At 46.6% G+C, this 12,552-nt stretch overlaps 1 protein-coding gene across 2 annotated transcripts in view; it reads left to right on the top strand.

Annotated features, from left to right (window-relative positions):
- LOC122365781 (thrombospondin type-1 domain-containing protein 4-like) overlaps positions 1–12,552 on the top strand; it is a 110,115-nt gene that overhangs the window by 89,126 nt on the left and 8,437 nt on the right. For both annotated transcript variants that reach the window (XM_043337312.1, XM_043337313.1), the window contains one exon: positions 1,725–1,929. In XM_043337312.1, the coding sequence (XP_043193247.1) occupies positions 1,725–1,929 (205 nt within the window). The remainder of the gene's footprint in view (positions 1–1,724; positions 1,930–12,552) is intronic.

Here is a 12,552-nt window from a genome sequence, read left to right on the forward strand (position 1 = left end):
AACCGAAAGCTTAAGCGATTCCAAGATTCAATTTGCTTTGTATGACTTTTAGTGGATCGTGCATATGGTTTGGGGAGCTCAATGACCCTTCCTTACCTCCGTCCGGGCGGTGGTAAGTATTTTGGGGACCCACCCTTCTAGGCCCTCCCAGAGTTCTCTTCAAATGCATCTCATAACAGGGCCTCGTCTAACATGTTAACTGGGGGGGCAATTGCCTCCCCAGTCGAGCGGATTGCCCCCCCCAGTGGCCAACATTTGCCCCCCCCCAGTCAAAACGTGAACTTCTCAGAAAATTACCTTCTCTGCAATACGTTTTTGTAAGGAGTCTTACATGGATTTCACGAGACACATTAAATTATTTGTTCAAAAACTGTTCATACTCCATCACTATGGGAAAAGCCAGAGTTTTGTGCTTTATAGAGCTGAGTAGAGTACCCACTGTGATTCTGTGATTTTGCTACTGTGATTCAAGTTGCAAATTGTCAATTGGCAGCTGACCAGTGACCCAACTCGTGTTTGCGCCCCCCCCCCCCCCACTCAATAAAACGCCCCGCGGAGAAAACCACCGTGTTTCCCGTCACGAGAGGAAGCCGATGATGCCTCATTTTAAGGTCCTAAGTCATCGGTTGACCTTCCACGTCAGGTCAATGACCCAAATGTCGGGAAAATCGCGGGACCTGTTACAACGTCGTAAAGGGTGGCTGTTATGTTTTTTTTTGGGGGGGGGGGGGTGCTGATCACGAATATCATGTCAGTTAATAGTTATGATCATAGATAATGTCTTCATGCATTTAGGCCAGGTCGGGTCAGGTCAACCAGTAAGGGTTTTGCCGGGTATTCGTAGTAGGTGGCAACCGCCTCTGGCTCTGACAGCTTCGTAACATGTTACGAAGGCACCAAAACTACTTCGTAAATGTTCAAATGGTTGCTAAATTCGAATTCAGCTCCAAAAACTGGCCTAGACTCATGTAAAACTCGAAAAAATGAACCGAAGTCATCAAAGGTCAATGACATGACCTGACCTCCCGGGTGACCTTGACGCCCACCCTAATGCATGGGAGCAATATCATATTCCATGTTTAAACGCTTGAAACCACGAAAAGACTGCAATCGCGCGGCTAGTGCGAGCCGACATACGCCGAATCACGATTCCGGCCAAAAATAGTCTTGAAAAGTGGGTCACAGGTCAAAGGTCATTACGGTCAGGGTCATGACATTTTCAGAGTAGGTGTAAAATTGACTAACGCGAGGGTACTGAGAGTTTTGTCGCGGTCAGCCGCTTTACGTGAGTTATTCGTGAAAAACCGAGGGGGTCCGTTCGACCCCCCCCCCCCCCAAACGACCATGGCTCGGATTGCCTTCTTTGTTTTTTTTTTGTTTTTTTTTTGTTAAAAAAAATCATGGTCTCAGGGCTGTGACGAAAAACAAGTGGCCTAAATCCGGTGAGAAAACAGGATTTGGGGGTACCCTAGGTTAGGGTCCTTCAGTCTCTGCCCCCCCCCCCCAGTGAAAATTCCTTAGACGAGGCCCTGTCTCATAACCTCCGCTTGCACGCTTGTGTCCCTAATTACCAAGTAACCACAACTGATGTTTTATTCATCCGCGTTTGTAATTGCCAAATCAAGCCTGACGTGCTCTCAGGCGTGCCTGCCTGTGCGCTCCGCCCCGCCGCGCCTGCCATCTGTCGGCGGCTGTGTAACCCAAAGTGTGTGTATTGTCCGCAGCACGTCGGCTGTGACGGCGTGGTCGGCTCGGGCCGGGTACGGGACGCCTGCGGCGAGTGCGGAGGTAACAACAGCACGTGCCAGATCATCTCTGGTCTGTTCACCGAGCCGTACATGAAGGTCGGCTACCGGCAGGTGGTGCAGATTCCGGCCGGCGCCTGCTCCGTGCGCATTGAGGAGATGGGCGCCACCAAAAACTACCTCGGTACGTGAGCAGGGGACGGGGCACGGGAGGGAAGGGGTCCTACAGCATAGGAGAGGGGTGCCACCAAAAACTACCTCGGTACGTGAGACAGGGGACGGGGGATTTTAGGACTAAAGTACGTATCGCTAAAGTACGTAGGACAAAAGTACGTATGCAAATGTTCGTACGCAAATATACGTAGGCGATAAAGTTCGTATGCCAAAAGTACGTACGCAAATGTTCGTACGCAAAAGTACGTATGCAAAAGTACGTAGTGCATAAAGTACGTATGTCAAAAGTACGTACGCAAATGTTCGTACGCAAAAGTACGTATGAAAAAGTACGTAGTGCATAAAGTACGTATGCCAAAGGTACGTACGCAAATGTTCGTACGCAAAAGTACGTATGCAAAAGTACGTAGTGTAAAATGTACGTATGTCAAAAGTACGTACGCAAATGTTCGTACGCAAAAGTTCGTATGCAAAAGTACGTAGTGTATAAAATACGTATGCCAAAAGTACGTACGCAAATGTTCGTACGCAAAAGTACGTATGCAAAAGTACGTAGTGTATAAAGTACGTATGCCAAAAGTACGTAGGTACGCAAATGTTCGTATGTAAAAGTACGTATGTAAAAAGTACGTACGGTTCGTATTCCAAAGTACGTAGTGTAGAAAGTACGTATGCTAGAAGTAGGGTATAGTAGTGTAAGTCGAGCCACTTTTTCTTTATTGCTGCTCTGTTGCCATACTAACAGGGAACTCATGATAAATTCATATACCAAATAATATAGCTTTGTCCATTTCGCCCATTTACTCATCGAGAAGCTTTGCTATGCCTTGTAACAAATGCTCATTAAATAAAGAATAAGAAAGGTATTATACGTTGAACAACTTAACCCAAGGGTGGGCTAGGTATAGTCGGTCAAATATGTATCTTTCCCGGCCGCCAAGTGGCGCTACGGTCTGGATTCGATAGTTGGCTGAGCCCACACCCCAGCTGCCCTGGCGGCTCTGGCGGCCCTGTGACGTCACGCGCGGGGGGCGGAGCTACACAGCGGCCGGCTGGAGAGTGACCGCAGACCAGCACTGGACGGCCTCGCCGCCGGGTGCTCCGGCGGGTCTGGCCGGGAGAGGCGAGCAAGCGGATGCGTTAGGAATCTAACGAATGTGAGGGCAGCGCGATGGTCTAATGATGGCTGTGCTTTCATGCGCCGTGTAAATTGTAGACTGAGTGCTATGAGCTATCAAAGGATTATCTGGTGTTTCAACAGGGGTCGCTGACCTAAAAATTAAGATGGTTGCTCTTGATACGATCGAATGCTTGGTGATATGATGATTAGCGCAAGAGAAATATTTAATCGAATTATGACCGGTTATTTACGACCGGCCAATTATTTATTTATGACCGGCCAACTTGATGTGCGATTTCTGCAACCGTTCTACCCTCATCACTCAACTGAATAATTCTCCCCTTTTCAAAAACGGTGCAGTGATACGGCATCTCAAACCTAGAGCGACTACACTCAAGTTCAAGCTAACGGTCTCCACTCTCCAATTCAGATACCTATCGAAACCTTTCCGCGACCCGGTGCTGTGGCTCAATCAGTGGGCCAGCTGGCCGCAGACCATACCCGCAGGGCATGAACCTTTGACCATATTAGGTCAACACGCCGTGGCCCCAGCCCGCTCGCCAGGTCCGCGCTCATTGGCCGACGCGGCAACCGCACAACCTGTCCCCTCCCCTCCGTAGTACTCGCAGCGGCCGGCGGATTCAGCCAAGTTCAGTTGGTGACATACCAGGGAAATAAGCTAAAATTAGAGTGCTCTATTTATTGCTCCTGCCCCATGTTGAAGAGATACCCCTAAAAACGTGATCTTTTATCGGCCCTTACGCAGCAAGGCAGTAATTCTCAGACCGGTGGATGGTATCAATAGAAAGAGAATGCGTCAAAGATTAAAATGAATTAATTAAAATAACATTAAAATGTTAATTAAGCGTGGAAATTAGTCCCAAACATAAGCTAATTATTGCTTCTACCTCGGCGACGGCACTCCCCGCAGTCAGCGGAGAAGCTAAAATAAAAGCCACCATCCTCCTCCGTAAGTCAATTTTAGAGCGGCCGAGTGGGCCGATGCGGGGCCACCAAACTGAGGTAAGACGTGGCTAGCAATTGCAAACCGCCATAGAAATTAATATTTTAAGACGTACAATATGGGATGATTACTCTGAAGCTGGAGTGAAAGCATGAGTAGATTGCAAGAAACGAAATGCATAGATTGGTTGAATTATGTACAATAGGCACAGCTCAATAGATGAAGCCATTTCCATGATGTTGACATTTGACATAACCCTTCCTCTCCTCACCTATGACCTAAGTGCATTGGCAGTTACCGGCATAGTTTTTGAGCACGAGTTTAATTCGCCATCGGACCACAATGCATGTTGCTAGGCTGCTGCAATTACAACGAGCATACGAATACTGCCTTCATTTGTAGACGTTTGCAAGGTATATAAAAACACTCACTGACGTTTGTTTTTTAAGCGGTCTTTGACGTACAAGGGGGCATACCTGTCGACAACTTGAGTTTCTCCGAATTTCAAAAACTCCCAGAATTTCAATTCCTTATGCACTGTTGTAGGTACAGCTACGTTCACAAGTTTTCGTTTCCTCCTGTTCTAAAAAGGATGATATTTGTCGATTTCGTGCGTCGCTGATAAGAGGGTGCGTTTAATAATTAGGCCCAACGCTTTCTGCATCCGCGAGTACCTACCTTCAAAAGGGAACAACAGTTTCCATTTATTACACTATGGGACATGTGACAAAATGACCACTGGAACACGCATGAAACGGAGCTCATATTCCTAAAAATGTCTACAATCACTTCCTTTCTGACACTATTAGCAAATACCATCTCAAGTTAGGTGGTTGACAGACAGTCAATGGAGATCTGGGGAGACTGAGTGATGCCAATTCACCACTTAACTGATAATGAGGGCTGAGGGCAGAGAAACAGGCAACATGCACAACTGACAACTTGACAAGTGACAAAACACTACCAATATTGCGCAGTGCACAACATATTACAGCGGCCAGCCCAAAAATGCTTTTGGTGGCTAATTGCAAAACAAGTCACTAATAAAATATGTCATAGTTGCAGCTGAACACTGCACAATGATCACACTGTTCACGCATTGTGTGAGATGCCACAGGTGGTTTGAATCACACTTTGATACAACTGCAAATCTGAAGTGTTATTATGAGATTCATGCCTGTCCCGTAGCTCAGTTGGTAGAGCATTGGACTCCCGGTAGTGAGAGCCCGGGTTCGAGACGCTCCGGCGCTCGATATTTGAGACTCCTGACGGGGATGGTCTGCGGTTGGTGGGAGCAGCCGCAGCCAGTTGAAGTCAGTTGAGTGGGACAGGCCGTGTCCGGCTTTGGCATCTAAATTCTCCCGTTACCCGGAATTGCGCGATCGGACGGTAGGGGTCGGGGTCTACGCAACAAGCTCTGCTTAGCGTGGGCTCCGGCTCTGTCAATCCGTCCATTCAAACATTCGAGCTAAATTTATTAAAAAAAAATGCCTCCATGATCACAGCACTTTGGTTGTGGTTGGCATAACACTTGTAGTCTGCAGAGTTCCACATGAACTGCAGACACCTCATCTGGTGGTCTTCATGTTGCTCAACTTCTTCAGGAGGCAAATGTCGACCACCCAGCGGAACCATGGTCCTGCAGAAAAGAAAGGTAATGCATAAGGTACAAACATTATCTGCTGAAACAGCCCCTTCTGTTGGCTGTTATTAAACTTTTAACATAACATAACAACATGTATTCCATGTATATTACATTTGTTGAAGTAAAATACTGCCGGCTATTTCAATACCAGAAAATGAAATTATATTGTGGCATAATTCACATGCTCAGCTATCAGTATCAAAAATAAAATAATTTAAAATTTGGCATATTCTATAAAACACATTCATAGAATATTCTACTTCACGTCACAAGGACTCACAATCTTTCTGTTGGGTGTTTGATTGACGCATTAACTAAGTTTGTCTTAGGTCTTATTATTACACAAAAACATTCATATTGCATTATTGTATCAAAATACTGCCAGCAATAACAAAACAAGAACATGAAATGTCAATGAGCAGGCCGCCTTTCCTAAAAATGGGTTACTTTGAAAAGAATTTTAGTTTCTTTTAAGGAAAAGGAGAAATGATTATCAGGTAATTATCAGAAAACCACTCAACCAGCAAGTGGCTGGGTGGTTTCACAGCAAACATCAAGCCAAAACATATATTTACATTTATCTAACAATTGAGCCATTTGACTACCACAAGGATATGTGAGCAAAATAAGAATCCAATTATCCAATGTTGACTTCCTTGCAAAGTTTATGCCTTATTTTATGAAAACGTGTCACTAGAATATGATACTTATCATCGAATATTATTTAATTTACGATTTATTTCGATCGAAACGCACATGGAGTCACGCGCCATTTTCGTCGACGATTAATATGATCGTGTTTCATGAAGAGATAAGGGGTTTCAATGGTCTTTCAAAGCAATAATTTGATGCAAAAATTGGTAGGAAATAATATAAAGCTGGTTCAAATGGCCATCAACCATTTAAAACACCGAAAATACTCACAACTCCGTCCCGACGACCACGCAGCACCGCGCACGCCACACTACTGGCTGCTGGCGCAATGCCAAAACTGCTGTCACAGCAGAAATGTTTTTTATTCTCGATTGCAAATATGGAATTATTTATTAAACAGAAGACGATCTTTCCGAAAAACCGACTGATTTCATACACAGATGCATGGAAAATAAAAAAATCCCGGGAAATTTATTTGTATTGTTTTGTCGATTTTGACATGCTCCTAGTTTGCAGCCATATTTCGATATGTTCTACAGGGAGTTCAGAATTATTTCAGGACCAATCTTTTCCTCGTTCATTTTCCCGTCGATCATGAAATTTTTAGAGCGGAACAATTAGTTTCCAGGCGGTCCGAGCGGTTTTCGTGAGAAGGGTGCAAAAATCGGCGTCATTTTTAGAGCCTCGACACCAGCTCAACACAGGACCCTATGGGAGACGGTGAAGTAGCGGGAGCAATAAATAGAGCGCTCTAATTTTAGCTTATTTCCCTGTAGTGTCACCGACTGAGTTACCGACCTGCCCAGCGTGGGGTGGGCCGGCCGGGAAAGATACATATTTGACCGACTATACGTACTATACCTACTTGATGCCCTACGTGCATTTGCTATAGGGGAGAGCGGGATCATTTGGCCGCCCGGGTCACTTTGGCCGCCCCATGCCTACGCGTTTTGACGGCCCCGAGCGATTATTTTTTAATATGACTTCATCCGCCGTCATAAGAACTACTTTTGAAAGAAACTAAGGAAACTCGGCGACGCCCAGTTTTTTTGTAAAGCCAACGATATTTGAATTTTGGCTAAAAAACGTAACTTTTTCTTCTTTACGAAAAGTTGCATGGTGTCCCTTATTTGGGTGAGATCAAAATTTTAACTCTATTGGTAGAACAATCTGGTAATTCAGGGAGCTGTCTGACCCTTTTGCAAGTTTAAGTAACAATTTTTGCTTGTCTGCGGACCCCTTTTCCTAAAAATGTCATATTGGGGTAAATTGGCCGCCCCATACGGGGCGAATTGGCCGCCCAGCGACTCAGTTGATTTTTTGCCTAGTCTGCGAGCGACGCGCTGCGCTGGCTAAGTTCTGCGACTGAGGATGGTAATGCGGCGCAGTCTAAATGCAAGGGACGACCTAACCAAGGTGTCCGCTGATTGGCTTTCGGCACCCGGCGGCAGATGGTGAACCCGGGACGTCACATCGACCTCTTCCAGGTGGCGCCGATTTTTCGTCGTGCCTAAGACGCCACCTTCACGCGGAAGAACATCCTCAACCCTATTCCTGGCGGGGGGGGGCCTCAGGAGCCCCCCTGAGGTTTTTTGGTTATATCTCCCAAACGCTTTGAGCTAGGAAGCTCAAATTTTCTGACTTTTTCTAAAAGGCTTTTACGCAACATTTCTGAAAATTTTGAGTTGATCTGACCTTAGGTCAGGTCACCAGAGGCGGTTTGGTGACCCTACCTCAGAAAAGTTTGCAATCACGCCAGAGCTAGAGTTTTTGACCGATCAATTTCTTCTCTTCAGGCTTTAGTTAGGGTACCAGTATGTGCAATTTGTATATCTCAGAATTTTCATATCTGTGACCTGAGGTCAGGCCAGACTCGTGACCTTTACATTGTAAGCCTATGGGAAAATATTGAAACGCCTCCTGCTTCGTGTAAACGAGTCAAAACCACCCAGTTCTTTCAGTATTATGGAAGATTATCTCATCGGTGATGATCCTGGTGCCGCTAATTGACAGGGGCACCGGCAAAGGTCATCTGAGGTCATGTGACGTCATAAATCGTTTTTCTGTCAATAAATCACGACATGATGGTGCTAAAGACTTGGAAGTGGTACCAAACTGCTCGCCTGGTCAAGGCGCGTCGTTTGGTATGCAGCATGACCATACCCCACAACCTCATTGATGAATGACCTGACCTTGACCTCAGGTCAAATTTTAAATTGACCTGTGAAGGTCATCACATACTTATTTCGCATCGCCTCGGCGAGAGCAACAAAAAATGTATTGGTTTTATGTCTCTATGTTTCTTAGTTTAAAAGTTATATCTATATTACTATTTGAGGAGGGTGCGTCTGTCCGTTACCGAGGTCCCAACTTGGTGGTGCTTTGCGTGGACTACAGGCCAGACCGTTGCACCTAGCCCTGTGAAATTTGCACAACTCATAGATCAAGGATGCGCGACGTGCCTTTGAGGGGTCTGGGCTCGATCGGGTCGATAGGGAGCGCGTGGCGCGTGCCCAAAAAGTGCAAATTCGCGTCATAGACTTTACATGTATTAATCGGCGTGCGAAATCGGGCGAAAACGGCCAATTTTGGCCGACACGGGTCCGGTCCCGGTGCTATATCTTGGTGGCCAGGGGTCCGACCGGCACGGGAAAAACAGCATCGTGTAGAGAATCGAACGGGCTATTGAATGGTGTGCGGTGCAGGGGATGGCACGCGCCACGTGCACCGGGAGGGCACTTTTATGTGGAAAATTGACGTTTTGGACGGATTTTGGAATTAATTTTATTTTTGGGTGACCGTTAAATGGAGCGAGTTGAAACAACGCCTATTTGCAAAAGAAATGTACCGCCTCTCATATAAAAATTGTGAAAAGCTAATTGATCCAAATCAAGGTGGTGCAAATCACAGGAGAAAATGGTGTTTGTCAATGATGTGCCACTTTATTAATTACACGGGTTTTGCTGCATAACCTGATACCTTTGGCAATTGAATATGGTACCATTGGATAGAGCATTCAATTCTGTCCAATATTCACTCTTCATTTTTGCATGATGAGCAACAGTATTCTTAAAAATGTAAATGTTCCAAACCATTACATTGTCATTTTTAGCGAAATTCATCGATGGCCCTCAAAAGACTTCATGCCAGTTTTCGAATCATTCTTAAGTAGAACGCATGATAATACGACACGGGCACCTCGATGCGATGTATCTTTTTTGTTTTATTACAAAATGCTTGGCCGTCAAAAAACAATCGAGCGAAATGGATACCAACCAAATCGACACAGACCAACCCAATACCCACGGGTCAAAAATAACCCTTCTTCGCGTTGCGGAGCACGCGGGTAACCCTAGTAGGTAACTAATTCCAAAACATTTTATCGTTGATGACCTCTGGTGACCTCAATATTGACCTGACCTGAAAATGTTTTATGTAAAAGTTGTAGATCTTTAAACGACCTATCAAACGCCGTTCGCCGTTTGTCGCTGCGATGTGTAGTTTTTGAGATCTGAAGGGGGGCCGAATCGCCCCCCCCCCCACCAGTTTCTTGTCCCGGCGGAGCCCGCCAGGAATAGGGTTAAGGGATTCGAAGCAGCCGGGATATCGCCGCTCAACCGGGATATCTTCGACGACGAAGACTGCGCCGCCGGCGGTCTTCGCACCGGTCGTCGCCCCAGCGACGGCAAATCAGCACGCCGCGGCCCCGGCCGTGCTCCAGCCGCCAGCCTCGACCGTGCTCCAGCCGCCTGCCGCGGCTGTGCTCCAGCCGCCAGCCCCGGGGCCGGCCGTGCTCCAGCTGCCTGCCGCGGCCGTGCTCCAGCCGCCTGCTGTCGCCGTGTCTTAGTTGCTTGTCGGAAGCCCAGAGCCTATCCGGATCCGACCACTTCCGCAGCTGCGCATCAACGTTCGAAAAGCCGGTCGGAAGAAAGGGCGTTCTAAAATCATGACTAACAGCCCGGAGCGGACGGCTTTGGAGGGCGAGCAACAGGCACGTATTGCGAGGAGCAAAAAGCGGGGTCCACAAGCTGGACCGTCGAACCATCGAACGTTGGGAGCTGGACCGTCGAAGAAACAGGGGCGCAAAGGCGAAAAACAGTGAAGCGCAGTGATGACTGGACATGTGTCCATGCCGCCAATAACTCCGACGGGGGGGGGGGGCGGGCGGATATCCGTCCGCCTCTGCCCGCCGATATCCGCGGGGGGGGGGGGGGGCTGTCGGTGCGCGTGTTAAGTGCTGGGTCGAAGACGGGACCTGCTGGAATCGTTTTTATTTCATGTTTACGACAGAGTTTGAAATAAACAAACAACTCGTGCACAAATGACTTTTTTGCAGTGTGATTGTCGTCTAAAGCAATCTACGATTTGGCAGCCATTGCAGTTGGCTCTTGTTATCACTGGGCAGTGCTCAACTCATGAGTCGTAAGCTCGTAAATCAAATGTGGCTCCTCACTTGCACTGATTCAAATGAATCGAGTGCAAGCCTAGTCTTTGGAAAAATTAAGGATTTCAGGCGAATCAAAGATGAGTCACGATGTTCATCATTTGTGTCAGCATTGGGGCGTCTGGATCGTCACATCAGTCATGCGTCGAGTCAATCCAGAATTCATGAGTTAAGCACAATCTTGGGCGTCAATATTTCAGGTTGTCTCAGCTCTGTAATGGGTATATCTCTGAATCACATGCCCGGCCAAATGACCCCACTCCCCGGCCAAATGACCCCGGTACCGGGGTCATTTGGCCGCCGTGCAGTCTTTGAAAGAACGGTTAATTGCTACCGAAACGAGGTGTCCCGACATGATGCAAGTAACAGGCCGGAACAACAATTGAACGCCCCACACCCCTCCATGGAGAAGTCGACCAAACGCGCACTGGTTTTATCAAAATATCGTTTTTACAAAAGGGCGGCCTAATCGCCCCGTTCTCCCCTACGTACTTTTGTCCGTGACGTACTTTTGTCCACACGTAGGGTAGACCGGGGCAAGTCGCCCCGCCGAGGTAAAACGCCTCACCGATGTTTCTCGGAACTGGCAGGGTTCTGGGGAAAGATCCTCTCTTCTGTTAAATGTGCACTATATGATCATTATATGGGCAGACTGGAAAGAAATTGTGATAATTCTCTAGGGAGATATAGCCAAAAATGTGTTTGTTGAGTGATTTTTATGTTTGGTTGTCTGATTATACATAATCGCGTTCTTTTGTGGTCCACATCAGGTTAACAACTTCTATGTATTTTGAACAACTGTTGTCTAACGCTTATGATGCCGGGTTGGTTCGTAATAAATTATGTCTTGCTGGAGCGCAAGGCGTTGTTCGCTGACCGAACTACGTGATGGGGTAAAACGCCCCAGTAGGTCGCGGGGCAAAAAGCCCCGTGGGGCGTTTCAATACCTCATGTGTTGTTCGGACTATCCACTTCCTAATGTTCGGTAGCTGGCGAACAACAAGTTTCTATGCATTCATATGTATTTTTCTCAGCAACTGTATGGCAAAAGAAGTATATTGTTAACTGATTTGCATTGCAATAATTTATTATTTGGCCTTATGAGGCAGGTGAAAAACCTGGTCATACAATAGTGTCATAGCTGAACACTTGATAGGATGGAAGGTATTACCTTCAATGCCGTGCCTCCAGCGGTCTAACGGACCTCTCATGTAAGATTTAGCCAACTACCATGTTCAATCTTTAATCTAGTGTATGGGGCTTCTTGCCTCAGGCCGTGGGGCGTTTTGCCCTGGGTTTGGGGCAAAATGCCCCATTTGCAGTTGCTTCACAAATCACTTCCTAGCTGGGAGTCCGATCATAAGTGAATGAATTTGAGGGGTGGAATTTAAAATAAATGTCCAAAGAACATATTGAGCACAAATTTGGCCTTCCAGGTGATGTGAGACAAAAGAAGGTACAGTCCACAGCAGAAGTAATCTGCGGTTTCAGTCATGGGTATGTTCTGCTTCTGAAGCTTAGGAACGATTAGCCAGACTACAATGAAACTTTGAATGTAGCTTATATGTATCGTCACCCTTGCAGCTGCAACTTTAGTAGCTATTGACATCTTCTTTTCGATCACTCCGCATTAAATAATCGCCAGTCAAAGCCAACCGTTGAGATTGGTAAAACCCTACATTACTTTAGCGGTGGGCTGTACCTATGTAGCAAAACAAATTATTTGGGGCGTCTTGCCCAAGGCCACCCTACTTTATACCCTACGTACATTTGCTATGCGTAGGCTTTTGTACGTGACGTACTTTT

The sequence above is a fragment of the Amphibalanus amphitrite genome, unplaced genomic scaffold (genome assembly GCF_019059575.1).
Source record: "Amphibalanus amphitrite isolate SeventyFive unplaced genomic scaffold, NRLGWU_Aamphi_draft 000763F_arrow, whole genome shotgun sequence".
Lineage (NCBI taxonomy): Eukaryota > Metazoa > Arthropoda > Thecostraca > Balanomorpha > Balanidae > Amphibalanus > Amphibalanus amphitrite.